Source organism: Zea mays, chromosome 5 (assembly GCF_902167145.1).
Source record: "Zea mays cultivar B73 chromosome 5, Zm-B73-REFERENCE-NAM-5.0, whole genome shotgun sequence".
Taxonomy (NCBI): Eukaryota; Viridiplantae; Streptophyta; class Magnoliopsida; order Poales; family Poaceae; genus Zea; species Zea mays.
Genome location: NC_050100.1, coordinates 38,786,274 through 38,809,112, shown reverse-complemented (window position 1 = coordinate 38,809,112; position 22,839 = coordinate 38,786,274). Strand labels below are relative to the sequence as shown.

Genomic DNA, 22,839 nt, shown 5'->3' with positions numbered 1-22,839 from the left:
GCCTCGACCGTTCTGCTGATGTGTTCTCCGAACACGTGGTTCATACACCTCTGGTAGGTGGCACCTGCATTCCTCAAACCAAATGGCATTGTAGTGTAACAGTACATGCCAAAAGGCGTGATAAAAGAAGTCGCGAGCTGGTCGGACTCTTTCATCTTGATTTGGTGATAGCCTGAGCAGGCATCGAGGAATGACAGGGTTTCGCACCCAGCAGTGGAGTCCACGATTTGATCGATGCGAGGTAGAGGGTAGGGAACTTTCGGACATGCTTTGTTTAGACCAGTGTAGTCTACACACATCCTCCATTTCCCATCCTTCTTCCTTACAAGAACAGGGTTGGCTAACCACTCGGGATGGAATACCTCTTTGATGAACCCTGCCGCGAGTAGCTTTGTGGATCTCCTCACCTATGGCCCTGCGCTTTTCTTCGTCAAAACAGAGCAAGGTTTGCTTCACGGGTCGGGCTCCAGCTCTGATGTCCAGTGAGTGCTCGGCGACATCCCTCAGTATGTCGGGCATGTCCGAGAGACTCCACGCAAAGATTTCGGTGTTCGCGCGGAGAAAGTCGACGAGCACTGCTTCCTATTTGGGGTCGAGCTCGGAGCCGATCTGGACTTTCTTGCTGGCGTCATTGCTGGGGTCGAGAGAGACAGTCTTGACCGCCTCGACTGGTTCGAAGTTGCCGGTGTGCCGCTTCGCGTCGGGTGCCTCCTTGGAGAGGCGTTCCGGGTCGGCGATGAGGGCCTCAGCGTACTCCACGCACTCCATGTCGCATTCGTACGCGTGGCGGTACGTGGATCCGACGGTGATGATCCCGTTCGGGCCTGACATCTTGAGCTTGAGGTAGGTGTAGTTGGGGACGACCATGAACTTGGCGTAGCATGGTCTTCCCAACACCGCATGGTAGGTTCCTTGGAACCCGACGACCTCGAAGGTGAGAGCTTCCTTTCGGAAGTTGGAGGGAGTCCCAAAGCAGACGAGTAAGTCGATCCGTCCGAGGGGTAGGATTCGCTTCCCGGGCGTGATCCCGTGGAAGGGTGCCACACCGGCCCGGACCTCGGACCGATCAACCCCCAAGAGTTCCAGGGTCTCGGCGTAGATGATGTTAAGGCTGCTGCCTTCGTCCATGCGGACTTTGGAGAGCCTAACGTTGCTGATGATCGGATCGACGACGAGCGGGTACCTTCCTGGGCTTGGCACGAAGTCGGGTGGTCGCCTCGGTCGAAGGTGATAGGCTTGTCGGACCAGTCTAGGTAGACTGGCGCTGCCACCTTCACCAAGCAGACCTTCCGGCGCTCCTGCTTGCGGTGCCGAGCCGAGGCGTTCGCCGCCTGCCCGCCGTAGATCATGAAGCAGTTGCGGACCTCCGAGAACTCCTCTTCCTTGCCGCCCTCCTTCCTAATGTCGTCATGGCTCTTGCCATCTTCCGTCGAAGGCCCGGCCTTATGGAAGTAGCGCCGGAGCATGACACATTCTTCGAGGGTGTGCTTGACGGGCCCCTGGTGATAGGGGCACGGCTCCTTGAGCATCTTGTCGAACGCGCCGGCCCCTCCAGGAGGTTTCCGAGGGTTTCTGTGCTCGGCCGCATCGACGAGATTCGCGTCAGCAGCATCGCGCTTCGCTTGCGACTTGTTCTTGGCTTTTTCTTCGTGCCCCGCTGGGCAGACGCCTCGGGGGCATCTTTCTTCGGCTCTCCCTGAGGCTGCTTGTCCTTTCGGAAGATGGCTTCGACCGCCTCCTGACCCGAGGCAAACTTGGTGGCGACGTCCATCAGTTCGCTCGCACGGGTGGGTGTCTTGCGCCCCAGTTTGCTCACCAGGTCTCGGCATGTGGTGCCGGCGAGGAAAGCCCCGATGACATCCGAGTCGGTAACATTGGGCAGCTCGGTGCGCTGCTTCGAAAACCGCCGGATGTACTCTCGGAGGGACTCCCCTGGCTGCTGGCGACAGCTTCGGGGATTGGAGATCCCACGAGTTCCCAGGGCGCACGTATGTGCCTTGGAAGTTTCCTGCAAAAGCCTTGACCAGATCGTCCCAGTCGGAGATCTACGCTGGAGGCAGATGCTCCTGCCAGGCTCGGGCAGCGTCGGAGAGGAAAAGGGGTAGATTACGGATGATGAGGTTGTCATCATCCGCCCCTCCCAACTAGCATGCCAGTCGGTAGTCCGCGAGCCACAGCTCCGGCCTCGTCTCTCCTGAGTACTTGGTGATGGTAGTCGGGGCTCAGAAACGGGCAGGGAACGGCGCTCGTCGTATGGCCCAGCTGAAGACCCGCGGACCGGGTGGTTCAGGCAAAGGACTGCGATCCTCCTCGTTGTTGCAGCGTCCCCCACGCCTGGGATGGTAGCCTCGGCGCACCTTCTCGTCGAGGCGGGCTTGATGGTCGAGATGGTGGTGCTCGTTGCCGGGGCGATCCCGGGCGGCAGGCGCCTCGTCCCGCGTGCGCTCGGGATGGACCGAGGCTTCCCGAATGCGTCGGGAGGACACCGCGTGATGCTCCGAGGGGTCAGCTCGCCTCCGGGAGGAGGAGCTCTCGGCTCGTCGAACTGCGGCGCCTTCTAGGAGATCCCTGAGTTCGCCCTAGATGCGCCATCCCTCGGTGGTGGATGGTTCCGGCATGGCTCAAAGTAGCATCGCCGCTGCAGCTAGGTCCTGGCCAGACCCGCTGACGGCCGGGGGCAGCGCTGCCCTGACATTATCGACGATGCGGCGCCGGATGTCTTGGGCCCGATGACAGGCTTCTCCGACGAGTGTTCGGCCTGCCCACTCCTGTTCGATGTTCTGTCGGAGCTGCACAAGCCGACATGCTTCCCCGTCGACCCGGGCCTACATCTCACGGATTTGCTCGAGCTGTATGTCCTGACCCCCCGTAGGGACTGGGACCACAGCTAGCTCCCGCAGGATGTCAACGCGAGATGCGGGCCCAGGGGGATCGTCAACCTCCGGCATACCGAGGTGGTTGCCTTCGTTGTGATCTCCCTGATCGACGTTGAAACATTCGCGACTTGGGCCATAACCCTCGTTGTCAAGGTCATGGCCATCGTCAGAACAACCAGAGAGGCAGTGGTCACATGCGATCATGAAGTCCTGCATGGCACCAGGGTCATTGAGGCCAGATAAATCCCAACCGGAGTCGGGGTCGTCCTCTTCCTCAGAACCCGCTGGTCCGAAGGTTGAGACGGCTGTCAGTCGGTCCCAGGTCGACCACATGTGGTACCCCGGAAGGTTTGGATACGCCTTTACGAAGGCGCTCACCGTAGCGGGGTCGCTAGGTGGATCGAAGCTGAATCGAAAAGGTACGGAATGGAAAACGGACGGTACCTCTTGGTCGAGGGACGGTGGTGAAGTCGCGTCGGGGGTGGAGCACACCGTCATCTCAGGTACGAGGGTAACGCCCAGCAGATCCTTTGCGAGGGTGTCGGCGTCATCAGTCCGCTTGGGGCTGACACGTCGCGGGGAGGTGACACCCGCCGTCGTCTCAGGTGCGAGGGCAATGTCCGACATGTCCCCCGGGGGAGTGCCGGTGTCGTCGACTCGCTCTGGTGCGACAGACGTCAAGGTGCCGCCTCCTGCGTGGCCATGGTTGCCTCGTCTCCGCCTCCTCCGGCGAGGAGGGTGGCGAGGACGACCGGAGTGCTCCTCTTCTGCCGCGGGGAGATGCTGTCGTCGAGCTCGCCACCGCTGGGCGAGTCGAAGACCGTCGTTGTCGTCGCGCCGCGGGGGGAGAAGTACCATGTCGTAGCTGCCATCGAGGGACATGAACTCGAGACTCCCGAAGCGGAGCACCGTCCCGGGCTGAAGAGGTTGCTGAAGACTCCCCATTTGGAACTCAACGGGAAGTTGTTCGTTAACACGCAGCAGGCCCCTACCTGGCGTGCCAACCGTCGGCGTTTCGGACCCGGGGGGTCCCTGGACCGACTAGTGAAATCGCTGCGTGCCCCTGCCTAGATGGGTTGGCGCGGGATGGAACACAAGAGGTGGGACAAGCCTCGTATTATCCTGCACCAGGGGTGCCGCTCTTAGTAGGGGTTAAAAGCGCGTCGCGTGAGGAAGAGAGAGAGAGATAGAGAGCGGGAGCCCGTTCGTCCGCTCCTTCCCCCGCGCGAACCCCCCTCATGATGGCCCTGGACCTCCCTTTTATAGACGCAAGGAGAGGACCAGACGTACAACGGGGGGCGTAGCTATGCGCTAACGTGTCCGGTAGAGGAGTGCCTAAGCCCTGCGTACATGCCAACGTGGCTGTCGAGGAAGAGCTTGGGCCCTGTACACGTGATGGCATGGCCGTCAGAGGAGCGCTTGAGTCCTGTAGGAGCACAGCTGGCAGTGCGGTAAGGATCCTGCTGACGTCTCCTTGCTGCCGTAAGGGGCTGAGAGCCACCGGCGTCATGGTGCACGCGGGGCACCATCATTACCCGTCGCCGGGGTAAGCCAGATGGGACGTCGGTCTTGTTCCTTGTAGCCTGAGCAGGCTAGGAATAGGGTAATGATGAATCCCCTGTTGGCGCGGTCGGTCCGAGCCCAAGGTCGGGCGAGGCGGAGACTTCTCTTGAGGCCGAGGCCGGGGTCGGGCGAGGATGCGATTCCTCCCGAGACCGAGGTCGAGGCCGAGTCCGGGGGTCGGGCGAGGCGGAGACCTCCTCCCGAGGCCGGAGCCTGAGATCGGGCGAGGCGGAGCTTCCTGTTGCGCCCGAGGCCGAACTCGGTGGTTGATCGTGACTTGTTGTCAGTCTTTGCCTGGGTGGTTGGCACGGCAGTCGGAGCAGGGCGAGCGGCGCTGTTTTCCTGTCACATCAGACAGTAAAGAAGAGGGGCGAAGTGACTGCGGTCACTTCGGCCTGGCCGATTGAGGCGCGTGTGTCAGGATACGGCGTCAGGCGTCCCCTGCATTGAATGCGCCTGCGAAGCGGTCGGTTGGTGAGGCGGTCTGGCCAAGGTTGCTTCACAACGAAGCCTGCCCGAGCCGGGCTTCGGGAGAGCCGAGGGGGCGCCCGCTGGCTGAGGAGGCCCTCGGACGAGGCGTGAACTCGTCTGGGACTACTGCTCCAGCCCGAGGCTAGGCTCGGGTGAGGTCGCGTCTCTTGGGTAGACGAAGCCTTGACTTGGACCGCGCCCGTCAGTGGATCTAAGGGTTTTTGTCAGCCGTGATTAGGAGCGTTGGGGGTACCCCTAATTATGGTACCCGACAAGTACATACTCTGCATTTGACCCGAATTCGAAGATGCACTATTCTAGTAGTACTCGTATCCGTCTTGAATATAAAAATATCCGAATTCATATATGAAAAACAGATATTTATACTATGTCGATGGTATACCGATCAGTTTTCACCATTACCGATATCGTAAATTGAAGTTCACATAAACTAAAACTAAAACCGAAAACGGACGAAAGTTCAGTTTGTTTTTTCGAAGTTCATTTCGGTTTTTCGATTTCGGTGAAAAATGCCTAGCCCTAGCCGAGTACAAACCGAGTAGCGCATGAGCTAGGTAGGCGAGCATTTAATTCGAAAACTAATTATATTTCGACAGATGGAACCCCAAACTTTATTTTAGAAGACATTGTAAACGATGCCACTATTCTTATGAATCAATAAAGCTTGTTGTATTGAATTTAAAAAAGTTAAGTCCAAAAGAAAAAAAAACAGAACTATTTTAGTGGTTCTATTTTTTCATCCATCTTTTACCTTTTTTCCGCTTCCGTCAGTGTTTTCTTTATGTGATCCTTTTGTGTTCTTTTTTTCTTCCAAGTGACATGTGTTTCGAGTTTTCTTTTTGTGGGGTTTCTTTTTTCTTCTTTTTTTTCTCACGTTTCTATCCGTTTGCAGTACTTTGTGTAATAGGAGAAACCAGAATACGAACCCTCGTTTGGGCTAACCACTCCTTGACAGGACCTCCACCAACCATTGCTTTGTTGCGGACACCGATAGCACAATCAGATATCTCTATGCACAATACTCTTCTCAACCGGTAAGGGCCTGTTTAGTAACAATGGTTTTTAAAATCATGGTTATACTAGTAGGGTGCACGTGCGTTGCAACGGAATCGAATTATAACACGATAACTTACATGTCTCTGTTGTATGTTATAGATATGTGTCCGTGCGTTGCGACGGAAGTAAAAGATTCGTATGAAACATTAATACGGAACGACAAACATCACTATAATATGCAAAATCCGTGTGGAAAACATTATCAATATCACACTAATCAGCTAATCCTTTTTAGCGATATCGATAAGTCTCTGTTGTATGTTTGCAGGGATGACATATCGGCATGAATTATCCTCATAACTTAACAGATCAATCACAAAGTTCCTTCGAACAATCTTTGCATCCTACAGACAAAGACATAAGAGAACAAAACATATTATCTTGTAAAAAGAGATAGCTGGAATATATGTTTTGAACATAGAACGAACGTACTACACTTACCCCAACAAATTTCATTCGTCTGTCATTCCCCCACATGGCCATAGCTTGTAGAACGAGGTAGCTGGTATTAAACCTATAATATAATGTTTGGGCAACTATGTTTTATACAATGATTATCATAGAAAAAATTTAAACTGCTGAGAAGGTGGTACGAAGAAAATGCCCTCTTAAGTCAATTGGAACACCAGTCTGAATTGTATGTTCCCACTTAAAGATATCCTCTGCCCATCCAGAACGTTTCTTGCTGTAAGCAATCTTATATTTCTTTGAGGCCATGATAATCGCTTCCGCAAATCTCTTGTATGGCATGTGTTTACATCAATCTTGAGTCGGTGTAAAGTCGATAAAAGTCACATGCTTTTTAACATAATCTATTACGAAAAGGGCGTGACATCCGTTGAATTTACATGACATAAGAACCTGCAAAATATCAGTCATTAGGATTGCAAAGAAGTGTCCTTTATAAATACATTTGAAATGAACACATACTTACATATCTACAACCCGTGATATAATAATTCATTGATGGCCAACAATCGAGTGTTTTGGCTAACTCTTCTGCTGTAGGGTCCTGATGGTACTTTGGAAGTTTATCAAAGCCAACCATTCTCTGGACAGTATATATACATGTCCACATGAGGATTAGATGTAGATACTATATATTAATACATTAATGATTGGAAACAAACTTACCTAGAAACGCATGTCCATATAATGCTTTCTATTATTTATGATTTCTCCTTTCGGCCTACGTGACTCTTTATTGGCAAGCAGCCGAACAGCCATGTCAAAACATCTTAGAGCCATATCTTGATTTATCGTTAATATGTTTTGCATGTCTTTGACAGAGATTTCTATCTTAAAAGGATTGAAACTTCGCACCCATGTCATCCTGTAATGTATCATGACGAAAGTCTATACCAAGAATCTAAGTAGTTGATATACATAAAATAGATAAATCAGTGAGCACTTACTCTAGTGCCGTATCGTCTTCTATTGCCATGATATAATCATATAAAACATCTATTGAATCGGCTTTGGTCACTGGCATGTCCTTTGTGGAAAGACCAACCATTAAAAAGTCATTGGTGCACCCATCGTTAGAGACTTTTACAGGAGCTCTTTTATCCGAATCATCAACAAACCACTTTTGCAAGTCTGCTTGAGTAATAGGGCCTTCCTCATCTTCATACACTACTTCGCTATCATGAAGCACGTGGAGTAGTTTCCTCTTCTTAGAATCTGTTGGGTTTTCTAATATCTCAACATCTGATGGGCTTCCAGAGTCAACTTCTTTATCATTTTTGTATAACAGACACCCCCTTCTCTTATTCAGGTCTAAAAATAGTAATATAGCAGCCATTTTTTTCCTAAAGTGTGACATGTCATCCTACAAATAAGAAATAATTATTTAGCATTATATATGTAACACTGACTGTAGATGTGCATATATGTCGTAGTAGTAATAATATACCTGGGTAAAACTGTCAGACAGTTCATCCCCTGTCCAGTATTCGATATAGTTCAAAAGAAAGAGACCACATGAAGAGCTACAATATACATTAATAAAAACATAAAGATTAGTATGAATGAAGAAATTGGTAAAGAAGATTTTAGGGCGTACCTATCTGTCTGCTTTGCATATCCTATGTCTATTTCTCTGAGCGGCCAAGAAGCAACTTGGAGGTCTGGCCACCTGTGGTCTTTTAACTCCTTACGTTGAGATATCATATCAATTTGTCTTTGGAGACCTTTAATCTTTATATATTGTAAAACAAAATTAGAGATTAGGATAAGTTAATAGTGAATTCATAATTGTTTAGTTTGTGCATACTCACAGAGTCAGTGAGGTCTTTACGGTCTTGTGAAGTACCAAGTGAATCGAGCACTTGTATCTCCATATTTATTGCATGGATCACGGCAAGATACCAGTGCGTCTCTCGGATGTTTATCGGAATAAACACCTACAAAAACAGTTATAAATACTTGCATAAGAATAAAATACATGTACACACTAACTGTTTTGTTTAGATTGTAAACTCATATGTACCATGTCATGGTCTAGGTAAAGTAACACCCTTCGTTCAACGCTACATATTTGTGTCATGTCTTCAATTGGATATAGCTCCTCTGTTTTAATTTCAACATCGCCATCTCGCTTCAAGAAATTAAACTGGAAAGCATTTTCTATGTGAACGCGACCTCCAGATCGGCACTTTAGATGCTTTTGAGCTTTTATCAAATTTATATAACAGTCTATAACCTGCAAGTGTGTAAGTTATGGTTAAAAATACCAGGTTGAGTAAAAAAACCTATACATAACAAGGTCACCAAATTTAAAAAATAAGCATGGATTACCTCGTCACCTATATATGCATTCGGTTGAAATAAACATTCCATCGACTTTCTTTCAACAAAGGCATCATCAATAAGCATGACTTCTACCCTTGGTTCACAAGGGATTTCCTTAATAAAATTGATGAGGGCAAGATCACCCTGCGTGCAAATATAGTCTAGAGCAAACAATCGCGAGATAAAACTAAAATTAGTTATTACAATAAAAAACAAATTGATCCATACAGAACTAAGAAAATTATAATACCTTTCGGAACTATTGCGGTTGCCGCCGATTTTTTTGGCTTGTTATGACACAAGCCTACAGATAGAGATTCCATTCTCGGGACAAAAAACTACATTCATAAAGTAAGATACGCCAGTGTCCATGCTTTGCCATGTTAGTGGAAAAAATAAATGACGATTTAGGATAGTAAGCCAACATGCATAACAAATTGTTAGATGTATAATAAATTAATAAATAAATCACGGAGCCATCTCTGAACTAACAGAGTGGACAAAATAAAAAAATGACACATGATTGCTTCAATCTTTACGAGAACAAACAGGTTACATTCATGTCAGAAAATGAACCAATCTTTACGAGAACAAACAGGTTACTTTCTATTGGCAGTATTCCAGAAACCTAGCGCCGAGCAGGATGGGGGTTGGTGTGGCTGCCACGCTGACACAGAGCACACATGAGAACATGCATAAAAGAACCCAGACACGAGATCGATCTGAAGGTGAGTGAGTGACACAAATTAATACACAGAATGATTTGCTTGGGTACTGTTCTGTAGCATCTTTTTGTTATACAATTTTATGCAACTTGATTCTTTTTTTTTGTTCACTCTGCAAACATAGTCGATGAAACTTTATGCTATTCTATATTTGTGTCCTAATGATGTGGTAGTATTGATTCACAGGTGTGCACAGCAAACATGAAGCCGAACCTTCAGAAAATAGTTTTGAACTTCTGATGATGTGAAGTGTACTCATGGTGCCAAACCTTCAGGTTATCACCAAGAACATGCAAACATATCAATGCCTCTGTCTATGTCTAGCTATAGTCCATCAACATTGTTAAGTTTTAACACGAACTGCTATTTTAAAATTCAGGCATTTCAACAGTTCACTTGTATCCCCAACTCGCCAGAAAACAATACATATAACGCTTAATCTAGATGATTCTACATTAAGTGAACATGTAGCTAAACCAGAACATATGCATAAAAGAACCTAGACACGAGATCGATTTGAATGGAGGATAAGAAAGACAGAGATAAAACGTTGGGATGGCAGGTTTCTTACGGCACCTTGTAATATGTCTTTGATGTCACAGGCAACTTCGATGGTAGCTTCTGCGCGGCCTCGAGGCGTTAGCGGCTCTGCATCACGCGCCGGCACCAGCGCTCCTCCTCGGTCTCGATGGGTAGCGAGGTGCTGCGCAGCAGCGTCAGCGCCAATGGCGTGGAGCGGCCGCGGTGGAAGTAAGAAATACGAGATTCACAGAGGGAGGAGACTGGAGTTTGGACACAACAGCGTCTGCGTGTGCCTGTGGGGGGGGCGCTGTCGCGGCGAGCATCATGGGGGTGGAGGAGGGGGGCGAGGGCATGACAGAGGTGGGTGTGGCTGTCGCGGCGAGCATCACGGGGCTGTCGCGGGGGAGGACCGTGGGGTGGGGGCGGCTGCGGGGGCATCCACGCCCTTCCATCTACGGAGAGCAGAGTGGGAGCGAGGATGGCGCGGGTTGCCGCGGGGGCATCCTGGAATGGCGCCCTTTCCATCCACGGATAGCGAGCGCGGGGCGAGGATCGTGGGGTGAGGGCGGCTGCGGGGGCATCCGCGCCCTTCCATCGACGGGTCGCAGAGTGGGAGCGAGGTTGGCGGGGGCTGTCGCGGAATGGCGCCCTTTCCATCGACGGATAGCGAGGCGGGGGCTGTCACAGAATGGCGCCCTTTCCATCGACGGATAGCGAGGCGGGGCGAGGATGGCGGAGGCATTGGAAGCCGGGCGACCAGCAACCTCCCTGTCGCTCTGCAACTCTGCCCGTGTCCCGATAGACTTAGTTCTCAGCGGCCAAGTAAAACGCGGCAAGGGATTTGAATGTCACAGATGGCTATCGGCGCGCGGTTTGGAATTCGAGTCGAGTGGAATCCAATTCGCCGTCGAGACTTCAGTCGGCCCTTACCCATGCTGTTTGGTCTATCGTGCGCGGTCGCGGACGCGGAGGAAGAGGCGAAGTCGAAAAAGTGTAAAGCCACTGTGCGGCAAGCCTAACGGCAGAGGAGGGGAGGAGCCAGAAAGCGTGAGGGCTGCGTGATTTTTGGTAGCGTGCAAATTAATGGCCACCAAACAACCGAGCAGTGCACAGGGCAAGGAGGGAGGGGAGGGAAAGCCGAGGGCTTTTGCTCACCGGAAAAACATTAATAGGATACAAGTTAGTGAGTCTAAAGTTTGTCTTACCCTAATTTGTGTCAGTAAGTTTAGACTCACTAATAAGTCACTAAACTAATATACAAAGTTTAGTGACTTATTAGTGAGTCTAAAGTTTGTCTCACCCTAATTGGAAGTTATTGTCTTATTTCCATGCACGCTAGGCACTTTCGTGATAACATTAGGTTTTTCAATGGCCATTTCTCAAACAACTCCATTCCTTTTCATGAATAAGTCACTAAACCACCGACCACCAGATTCTTACAAGTCATAAAGAAAGCTTTATTGAATTTTCACATATATGGTTTCATTCGCTCATGCAAACAAACAAATGAGATATGACTCAGGTACACATTGCATAAGGTACAAATATATTTGAACATCGACTCAGGTACACAACGCATGGGCCTCCTCGCTGTCGCTGCCATCTGAACCTGAATCTGAATCACCTTCCTCGACGCCTTCATCCTTCTCAGCGTCAGACATTGGCTCCTCGTTTCCAGCTCCACTCCTGGACATTTGCTTCCTGAATTCAGGATCAACAATCCCAATCATGGCACTAAGAACACGGCGATCATCGGTTATTTTGGAACTGGCCTGCTCAACATTATTCTGGCTCCCAGCCGTCTGGCCCTCTGAGTTCACTAAAGTTAGCAAAACATCGGCTGCCACGCTACCTTCATCTCGCTCTGTAGCATCGCCCAAGCTCCTTGGAGATTCGTTCTCCCCATTGACAGATGGAGCTGTTTCCACTGCGGCATGCATGATGACATGGGCCAGGTCGCCACGGAAAAAACGAGATTTGGACGGAGTACTGTGCTCAAAGGGGTACTGTGCTCATATGCATGGGAACGTATTCATGGGAACGTATCTGGTGCTCAAAGGGGTACTGTGCTCATATGCACATTTTAAATCTGCTGCATCCATCTTGTATTCAACGACACCATAATTTTACGAAGAACCCCTCCCACCAGGGAAGGAAGGTGGAAGGGGTTCTTCACAAAATTGGTGTTGCTGTTAGATGCGAAATGGATGTTCCAGATTTAAAATATGCACGTGAGCACCGTATCCCTTTGAGCACCAGATACGTTCCCGATATTCATAACATGTGCTCTATATATATTCTATCATCTACATAACCAAATCTTTAGTAGCTGCTTTACAGTTTGGTGTTTAGTACTACCTCTATTTTTTTTATTTGACGCTCGATAGTTCAAATGTATACTAACAAATGTCAAATAAAAAAAATCGGAGGGAGTACCATATATTGAAAATCATGTCTTGTCTTACCTTAAGCTAAATAGCCCAGAACATCAGTTGCTCGGCCATGCCACCAATGATACTCATAGAGTCTAGTACTTTTGTTAGAAGTATAGTAGTGTGCATAACTTTTTTTCTATGGCTAACTTTTATTAACTCTCTATCCTTCCAATTCATTAGGAGGCGGTCTTGGTGTGCTTATGGGACTATTCTTTGGAGCTTTGGAAAATCCGATAATGGCAGAGGAGATGACAGCAAGGCAGCAAATAGTATACACAACAAAGCAGATGGGTAGTAGAAGTATAAGTAATGCCAAAACCTTTGCAGTCATGGGTCTGATTTTCTCAGCAGCTGAATGTACCATAAAGAAGGTAAATTATTCAGTTTTTTTCCACTCATGGATGTTTCGGCTTGTTCTCTTCCTATTTAAACTTTGTATTCGCATGTTCTGGCAGGTTCGAGCAAAGCATGACACTACCAATACAGCGGTAGCTGGTTGTGTCACTGGAGGAGCTTTAGCTGTAAAAGGTAATTAGTTTGTTGTGTCATCTATGAATTCCTGAGACAATTTTTCTGGGGAAATATCTTATGCAATCACTTATATTGGTGCAAGCGTGCAATCAAACGATTTGGTGCATCTAATCTAGATCTAATGATGACTGTTATTTTACATTTAACCCCTTCCACCTGAAACATAGTACCTATTTTACTTTTAACCCCTTTCATATGAAACCGTTGGATCTAGATTGGATGCTCTGGATGGTTTGGTTGCACGCTTGCACAAAATGAGTGATTGCACAGGATATGTCCTCAATTTTCCTAACATTTTAATTATCAATTTTTTCTTAACTAAAACGGTAAAATTTCTCGGGGCAATCAATGTCGTTGCCCTGTGTATGGATTGTGGGGACCGGTATATTTGACCTCTTAGGGCTTGTTCGTTTGTGCCGGATTGGTGGGTCGGAACGATTCCGAACCGGATTGCTTCTCTAATTTATATAAACTTCGATTAGCTGGAACGATTCCGGGTGCAATCTGACAGAAACGAACAAGGCCTTAAGTAGCTTTCTTCCAGCTATTTGTGTCTCTGGTCTCCTTCCTATATCTCAAGAATTATATAGGTGAAATTAATAAGCTGTTCTAAATTAACTGTAAATCTGCATTTCTGATAATATTTATGTTCCTTTCGTGTGTATAACATAAACGTTTTATATTCCTTCCTGCTTCGGTAGCTAGCTAAGAATAACAGGGCATTTCGTATATTGCTGTCCTGATGTATCTATATTTGAAAATGTTCCTAAGGGCTTGGTTGGATACCATAAATTGAGACTAATGTCTAGAAAGTGCTTCCCATTTCGTTATTAGATTACTTTCCAATTCCTCTCAATTCTCGGGAACCATACAAGGCCTAAGGGATTTTATATTTTTACAGGTGGCCCTAAAGCTACATGCTTTGGATGTGTGGGGTTTGTTGCGTTCTCAGTGGCAATTGAGAAGTTCTTTGATCGGTATACTTGAAATGGCCATGTTTGTTTGATTCCAAAACCATAGGGATTGAGGTGGATTGGAAAGGATTAAAGAGGATTTTGACTTGTAGGGGATTTGATCCCCCTCAATCCCTATGGATCAGAGCCTTAGCTGAGCATGAGCAGCGTTGGCAGAAGAACCTGATTGTTTGCAACATTCAGTCATCTACAACTGATGAAGGACTGTAACCTATTTTTTTACTTATTCCCAGTGGATTCGTAATTACTGAACTACCGGAACGCCTAAGAGATCTACCCTGATCAATATCGATGCACGATGACATTGACCAGAGTTGTTGTTCTTGAATGTGTTTTATGTTATTCTCGACATCTGCAGCCAATGGGTCTCTATTTATTGTTGCAATCTGTTGGCGATGCTGACTGAAGTCATCGAACGTTTGTTGTTCTTCCCTTCGCTGCTCATGTAACCAAGTGATCCACGCAGAACTCCTTTCATCCTTCTGCATTTTATTCATCAACGCAATAATTGTGTCCGGATAAATGTATAGTTCGATAATCACTAGTACACAGAAGCTCTATAGTGGCGGTTCTAAACATATTTACACTGGCGTTTTTCAGTTCCGCCAGTGCTAGGGGCCAGTGGAAATCAGCATTTCCACTGGCGGTTATTTTGGAACCGCCAGTGGAAATTCTATTTTCACTGGCGGTTTTCTTAAGGAAACCGCCAGTGATAATAGAATTTCCACTGGCGGTTTGCTTTATAAAACCGCCAGTGGAAATGCACTTTTCACTGGCGGTTTTCTTTATTTAGCCGCCAGTGGAAGTTTTCCCGCCTTTTTTCAAAATTTCAAACAATACTGAATTATATATATATTTATTTACACACACACAAACATATATATATATAGATCTATATTGATATTGAAAGCAACATGGAATTAAATTCTATCATACATTTATATACATCAAAGTATTCTGTTTACAACCATATATGCTTCATGCATTCTATACATCAAAAGTTTTCACCTAAGCTCTAATAACTATCTCGGCTAAGAGATAATCTACTAATTTCTGTTAGTATTCTAAACTCTGGCAAAGCTAATGTTCCGGAAGCATCGTGATATTTTCCTTCTGCGGGAATGACCTCTTTCAATATGAATGTGCAGAGGTCCTCGACTATGCCATACAATGCAGCTTCGGTCAAGTTCTCCGGGTTTCCTCGTTGAAATTGCTGTAAAGGAATTTTATAAACATCATCTATTTATACTCAATAATAACACATTTGCATCTTTAATGACATAAATACATACTTGACTATTACTAATAATACCTTGTCAGGGTTCGTGATGTATCGTCCGTTCACTCTCATGAACTCGCACGCATAGAATCCACATAGGACCGATCCTTGTGGTTGCTTGTGGCACTACATAACGGGAGATTGGTTATTTAGTTGCAACATTGTGTATGATATGTATTCATAAAATCACATACTTACCGGCCAGTGATAATGGATGTCTAGTGGCACGCATTTTTTCGACAGGTCGTACTTTCCACCTCTCATCTTATAGAATCTATAAGCCCTGTGATCTCAAATAGAATCACCATGTTATTCTCAAATTTTAATCGATAAAAGTATGCATGCATAGAAAAGGCTTACAGCTCTAAGATGCTGAGGAATTCTGCATATGTCGAAGGGTCGAAGTTCAAGGAGTCGAGCACCAGCACCTTTCCAACCTTAGGATAAATGAGGAAGCATATCCAGTGGTCCCTGTACGAATCAAATTTGTGATGCATGTGTATTGAAATTATTAATTTTATTTATGCAAAATCACACTTACTTAAAGTTGTATGGGGCCATTATGGCTTCCGTGTCTTGAAATTGAAGCATTGCATGTCCTATGTAGGTGGCGTATCGAGCTTCAAAATCCTTCTTCATATCCTTTATACGCTTCTCAACTTCTTCGTCCGTCTTTCCCCGTAATTCATCGTTGTCTTTCCCGATTCTAAAAGTGTGGCTTTCCTCGGATATAAGTATTGGGTTGAGATACCCAACCCTTTTACTGGCACTAGCATTGGGCTTGGTACCGTAAAGGATCTCCTGCTGATCATGTTGCATTCTGCAAGTCACACGTGCATGTCAGATATTGAAATTTTATGCAGCTCACTAATAATAACACACATATGTGGAAGTATGAGCGACACTTACAATGCAAACATCGTTACAAGTTGCACGTCGAGTCTCTGAAGGTTCATCATTAACCACATGTCCTCGAATGCAACAACGACCTTTTGGTCCGAACCAATAAAAGCATGGTCTGATATATGCACACTGATGGTGTCGATGCCAACCGATGATGCCCGCATGTACTAGTCATGCAACCTTTTAACACCAGCCGGGACCTTTCTTAGTTTCTCAAGAGGTAGCAGAGGTCTGCCCGGCACATATTTTTTAGGCACGTTTTTGTAATCTGCCTTAGTTGGCTTCTTTATCTTTGCGGCCATTGCCTCAGCCTTTTTTGCAGACTCCTCGTGCTCGGCCAAATCAACAGTTTGTGACGTGAGGCTCCGTCCAATCCCTTTCAAAAACCGAGCTGTGCCAGTAGTACTAGCTTTACTCTTCTTTTTCTGATACGGGGACACCAATTTTGGTATAGGAAGTTTAGATTTCTTTGATGGCCGTGGATCCTTTGATGGCTGTGGAGAAGGTGGATCCCTTGATGGTGGCGTAGACAGTGGGTCACCAAGAGGATGGGGAGGAGAAGGTGGTGGAGCCCTGAATGGTGATGCTTGTGGCGGAGACGGTGGGTCAGAAAAAGGATGAGGAGCAGCATGTGAAGTTTGAGGAGGTGATGATGGATGTACAATAGGAACTATAGTTTGAGGAGGTGGAGACGGTTGGGGATGCGACGACGATGGCGGTGGTGGATCAACCAATTCGACATCCCTTCGAGGCCAAAGGATGAAATTCTTGATGGCTTGTCCAAGTGTCTCGATACCTTCGGGCCCAGGGATGTCTAGCATGTCGTCCTCGGATCCTTGGACGACCGTCGTCACTTCTACTTTGCAATAATCATCTGGAATATCGTTTCCATGGAACTTGCGTCCTGGGATCGCAAGGCCTGTGGCTACTTTCTTTGTACGTTTATTGTTAATACCATATCTTATAACCAGAGTGCACGCCACAGGCCTTGTGATGTCATCAACTGGATAACGGACCTTATTTCCCGTTGAAGCAACCGAGCTTGGGAATGTCGTACAATCGGTGGAAGCCGGTGGTTGAGCTGCTGGAATTATTTGTATCTGTGGAGTGGTCATCTGTTGAACAGACATCACACTCGCCAACTGTTGCATCAATTCTGGAGGAGGATTCGATAGCATTTGAGACATCATGGCTTTGAACTCTTTCTTGGCCTCCTCCTTAAAATAATCCGCCATCTCTTCCTTGTATCGATCACGTTTCTTGTACAGACCTTCCCACTTTGGTCCGAATCCTTCCTTCCATCCTTCCTTAGACGAGATTCCTCGTACACGACCAGGATGCTCAGGGTTACCGAGACCAGCAGTTAGGATGTCTCTTTCCCTTTGTGGCTTAAAAGTTCCTTGGCTCTGCTTAGCTGCCATTGTATATATGTTTTTTGCCGCTTCTTCGACAATGGGATCATCAAAAGATACACCGGTCTCGGTTTCCCTTGGTTTTCTAGCACGGAGCCAATTTGCCGCCCTTTCACCAAGTTGCTCGGACAGCGTCGGCAACCCTGCGGCCTTCTTCTCGGCGTCTTCTTGTGTCCATTTAGGAATCTGACGCTTGTAACCACCTGTGCCTAGGTGGTGGCGGTACTTGTTCTTCTTTGATAGTTCCGAATTTGCCTCACTTAGAGATATGAAATCAGGGCTGCTCCTCTGCTCTAGAAATACTGCCCACTGACCTGCTGAGATTTTATATTTTTTGGTCGGGTCCAGACCTTTCTTTGCAAACTTTGTGTTCATCTCAGACCTCCAGTTTCGGAAATTGATTGCAAGCTGCTTCATCGTGTATTCCTTCACGAGTTCTTCTGAACCCCGAGGCAGAACGAACCTCATTAATAGCTTATTCCATATTTGATTCTTGACATCATCTGACACATCTCTCCACTGTCGTATTGTGATGTCAAGATTATCTCTAACTAAAAACCCAAGTGCATTCCGGAACTTAGGTAGTGCCTCTTCTGGAGCTAGGGGCTGACCTTTCGGGCTCACGTCTGAGATTTTGTATGTTTTGTCGGGAAACTTGTTCAGCCCCCTGTCACCTCTTTTTCGATCGCTCTGCTTCCTTTTCCTTGACGTCTCGGTTGTTGTCTTGGTCTGTTCCGGTGCGTCTTGGGTCGGCTCCGGTACGTCTTCGTATCGTGCCGCGGCTTCTTCGAGTATCGCACGAAATTCAGACACGACCTCCTATTCATGTAATAAAATGCACAAGAGATCATGCATGTGAAATCAGTAGGGTACACATACGAAGCTAAAGATGCGTACTTTTACCTCAGCTTCTCGTGGATCATAAGTAGGGTCACGTTGCAACTCACGGAGAGCGGCCCTATCTATGCTAGTGGTAGGAAAAGGGTCGCTAGGCGTTTCATATCCTTCACTGCTGGATTGTTCTTGAGCAACACTCTTGTCCATGTGGTCGGGCACTAATCCTTGGTCCTTGATCGGAGAACTCATTGAGCTATATATATACAAATACATAAGCAATAATTAAATACATATTAACACATATTAACGTAAGCAATAATTAAATTCATATTAACAAATACCCTAAACCCTTAACCCTAACCCTAACCCAAAACCCCAACCCTTAACCCTAACCCTAACATTAACTATAACCCTTAACCCTAACCCTAACCCTAACTATAACCCTTAACCATAACCCTAACCCTAACCCTAAACCCTAACCATATAGTATCGTATAGTCGTATAGTATCGTGTTACGGATATTATCGAGTTACGTATATTATCGAGTTACGTATAGACGGGGAGAGAGGGAGAGTCGTATAGGACGGGGAGAGAGGGAGAGTCGCATAGGACGTATAGAGAGGGAGAGAGGGAGAATCGTATGGATATTATCGAGTTACGTATAGAGAGGGAGAGAGGGAGAGTCGTATAGGACGAGGAGAGGGAGAGAGGGAGAGTCGCATAGGACGTATAGAGAGGGAGAGAGGGAGAGTCGTACGGATATTATCGAGTTCAGATCGAATTCGGATCGGATCGGATACGTATATTATCGAGTTGTGACGGATAAAATTACAATGTATATATTCAACTCGATGATTTTTATCGAGTTTAGCTCTTGATTTTTATGTATATATTCAACTAGATGAACACACACATATATATATATATTAAACACATACATTTGAACACATATGAACACACATATATATATTGAACACATACATTTGAACACATATGAACACACATATGAATAAAAATAAGTATTGTATGAATACTCTCATCTCCTCTCCTCTCCTCTCTCTCCCCCTCTCCCTCCTCTCTCTTCTCTCTCCCTCTCCTTCCTCTCTCTTCCTCCCTCTCCCTTTCCCTCTCTCTATCTCTCTCCCTCTCCCTCTCTCTATCTCTCTCCTCTCCCTCCTCTCTCTCTCTCACCCTCCTCTCCCTCCCTCTATCTCTCTCCCTCTCCCTCCTCTCTCTTCCCTCTCCCTCTCCTTCCTCCCTCTTCCTCCCTCTCCCTACCTCTCCCTCTCCCCCTCTCTCTCTATCTCTCTCCCTCTCCCTCCTCCCTCTCCCTCTCTCTTCCTCTCTCTCCCTCTCCCTCTCTCTATCTCTCTCCCTCTCCCTCTCTCTTCCTCTCTCCCTCTCTCCTCTCTCTCTCCCTCCCTCCTCTCTCTTCCCTCTCTCTTCCCTTTCCCTCTCTCCTCTCCTCTCCCTCTCTCTCACTCTCTGCACAGAGGGTGCGCGGGCGATCCATACAAAGCGTGCCCTAGGGTTTACTAAACGCGGCGGCGGTGGTGCCGGCGCGGTTGACGGCGGCGGTACGGCAGAGGGGAAATAGAAAGAGAAAGAAACCTGACGGCGGTGCGGGGGCGCGGGGCGGGGATGGCGGCGTGGGGACGGGCGCGGGGACGATCGCCGGCGAAACCCTCGGGGTCGAAATCCAGCAGCCTGACGGCGTCTTGAAGTGAACTGGCGTCAGGGGACTTGTAAATTTTTCGGCTCCCGCGCGCCACCCTTTATATAGGCGCCATTTCTACTGGCGGTTGACAACGAGAACCGCCAGTAGAAATTATTTCTACTGGCGGTTGTCATAGAGAACCGCCAGTAGAAATGGCTTCCACAGACTGTGGAAGCCATTTCTACTGGCGGTTCTCTATGACAACCGCCAGTAGAAATTGTTTTTTATTATTATTTAACATAGTTTTTTATATATTGTTTTACTTCACTTTTTATATATTATATTAAGTATACTTTTATATATTGTTTAGTATACTTTTTATATATTTAATTAGTATAGTTTTTATATATTACATTAAGTATACGTTTTATATATTACATTTACCTCTCTCCATCCCCTCTCTCTCTCCTCTCTCTCCATCCTCTCTCTCCCTCTACCTCTCCTCTCTTTCCATCCTCTCTCTCCTCTCCACTCTCTCTCCCCTCTCCCTCTCCATCCTCTCTCTCCATCCCCTCTCTCCTCTCTCTCCATCCTCTCTCTCTCCTCTCTCTCCATCCTCTCTCTCCTCTCCCTCTCCTCTCTCTCCTCTCTCTCTCCCTCTCCTCTCTCTCCATTTACCTCACTCCTCTCTATAAAGTCAATAGAAAGTCATGTAAAATTGTAAATGGTAGCCACGAAAATTGAATGAAGACAATTACATGCTTCGGTTTGTCGCTAACAATAATCAATTACATGACAAGTCCTAACAATAATCAATTACATGACAAGTATATAATCTAGGAAGCTATTGTTCTGCCTTGTCCATCGTGGCGTACCCAGGGCAACGAATTGTGTGGGATGCTTCGCTCAACGTTCCTTATCTTGGTTGGATGGTCTATGAAAAGAGACATGTCGTTGAACTGGTTAAAATCCTCTAAATCAGATACACCATCAACTCCTATAGCTTGTTGTTTTCCAGGAAAAACTACATGCTTCGGTTTGTCGGTGCTTTTCTTCTCATTGTTAGAAATGATCTGTTCAGCATAGAAGACCTGTGCAGCACGATTAGCAAGGATCCATGGGTCATCTTTGTAACCTACATTACTTAGATCAAGAACTCTGACCCCATAGTTGTCTATCGTGACATGTTTGTCCTTAACCCATTGACATCGAAATACCGAGATCTGAAATGTACCATAGTCTAGTTCCCATATGTCCTCAATAAAGCCAAAATATGTAATAATCTCACCAGTTTCATCGTCTATGGCCTCGCATCGAACACCACTGTTTTGTGACATGCTCTTTTCGTCCTTGGACTTGTTACAAAATGTGAATCCACTAATGTCATAGGTTTGCCATGCCGTGACCTGGCGTGATGGTCCAGATGCCAACCCCTTGATGGTTTGTTCTTCTATTGTTTCTCCATGTGGAATGTCCTTCGCCATTAGCCATGTGTTGAACCGCTGCTTATGTTGCTTCATTACCCAATCATCCGTATGCCCAGGATTTTGCTCGCGAAGCTCATTGATGTGTTGTTGGATAAATGGCTCCATTATCGTTAGCTGATGTAGGATGCTCTGATGTGCCTCAAGTACTATATCGTAATCCGGTGGGATGAAAGATTTTCGTCCTATCCTCCCGCTTCCATACAGTCTACCCTCGTGTCGTGACGGAGGCAAACCTATTGCAACCTGGTCTTTTAGGATACTATTGCAGAATGGACCTCCGGACTCAATGGCCTCTTCGGTACAGTACCCCTCTATCATGGATGCCTCGGGACGAGCACGGGTTGATACATAGCCATTCAGTATTGACATGAAACGCTCATACGTCCACATTTCATGCAAGTACATAGGACCCAATGCCTCTATTTGTGGCACCAAGTGCACCACAAGGTGCACCATAATATCAAAGAACGATGGAGGGAAACACATCTCAAACTGTGATATTGTCTCCACTGCGAATTCCTGAAGAGATGCCAACTCATCACGGCCAATTACCTTTTGTGAAATCCTGTTGAAAAAGTAGCACAACCGTGTGATTGCCATCTTTAAAAACAAAGGATTTATAGCCCTGATGGCAATAGGTAGGAATGTAGTCAGCATGACATGGCAATCATGTGAGTTGTAGTTGGTGATTGTCAGGTCTTTCATTGACACAATACTCCGTATGCTAGAGCAGAATCCGGATGGGACTTTCAAATTCTTGAGCCAAACACACATCGCATGTTTCTCATCTACATTGAGATTGTAGCTTGCTGCTGGGAGATGGTACTTCCCATTTTCTTGAAGAACGGGATGTAGTTCCTTTTTTATGCCTAAATCTACCAAGTCCATGCGTGAATTGAGCCCTTCTTTTGTTTTGCCCTTTATGTCTAGCAAGGTGCCCATTATGCTTTCAAACACGTTCTTCTGAACGTGCATACCATCGATCGCATGCCGCACATCTAACTCTTTCCAGTAAGGCAAGTACTCGAAGAAAATAGACTTCTTCTTGAATATAGCCCCCGGAGCTGGTTTGGCATCCTTCCTTGTTTTTCCGTCTTTTGTCTTCTTCCCGAAAACAAACTTGATATTCTTGACTATTTCAAAAACTCTATGACCTCTATTGTTACCCGATGGAGCAGTAGAATGTAGTTCACCATTATTGTCGAAGTACTTATCCATCTTTCGCATGCGGTACCTGTGTCCTTCCAATAAAAAGCGTTTGTGCCTCATGTAAACTATCTTCTTAGATGCAGCAAGG

At 46.7% G+C, this 22,839-nt stretch overlaps 1 protein-coding gene across 1 annotated transcript; it reads left to right on the top strand.

The window, feature by feature from the left end:
* The first annotated feature begins 12,230 nt into the window (after positions 1 to 12,230).
* Positions 12,231 to 13,980, top strand: LOC109939669 (mitochondrial import inner membrane translocase subunit TIM22-4). The gene is made up of 4 exons (XM_020537973.1): positions 12,231 to 12,258; positions 12,643 to 12,833; positions 12,918 to 12,990; positions 13,895 to 13,980. Exons 1-4 carry the CDS (start codon positions 12,231 to 12,233, stop codon positions 13,978 to 13,980), a joined length of 378 nt encoding a protein of 125 aa, XP_020393562.1.
* The last annotated feature ends 8,859 nt before the right edge of the window (positions 13,981 to 22,839 follow it).

Coding starts and splice junctions, on each gene's coding strand:
- LOC109939669 (XM_020537973.1), top strand. CDS start 12,231: ATGGATGTTCCAGATTTAAAATATGCAC. Junction 12,834..12,917: donor CTGAATGTACCATAAAGAAG/GTAAATTATTCA, acceptor ATGTTCTGGCAG/GTTCGAGCAAAGCATGACAC. Junction 12,991..13,894: donor AGGAGCTTTAGCTGTAAAAG/GTAATTAGTTTG, acceptor ATATTTTTACAG/GTGGCCCTAAAGCTACATGC.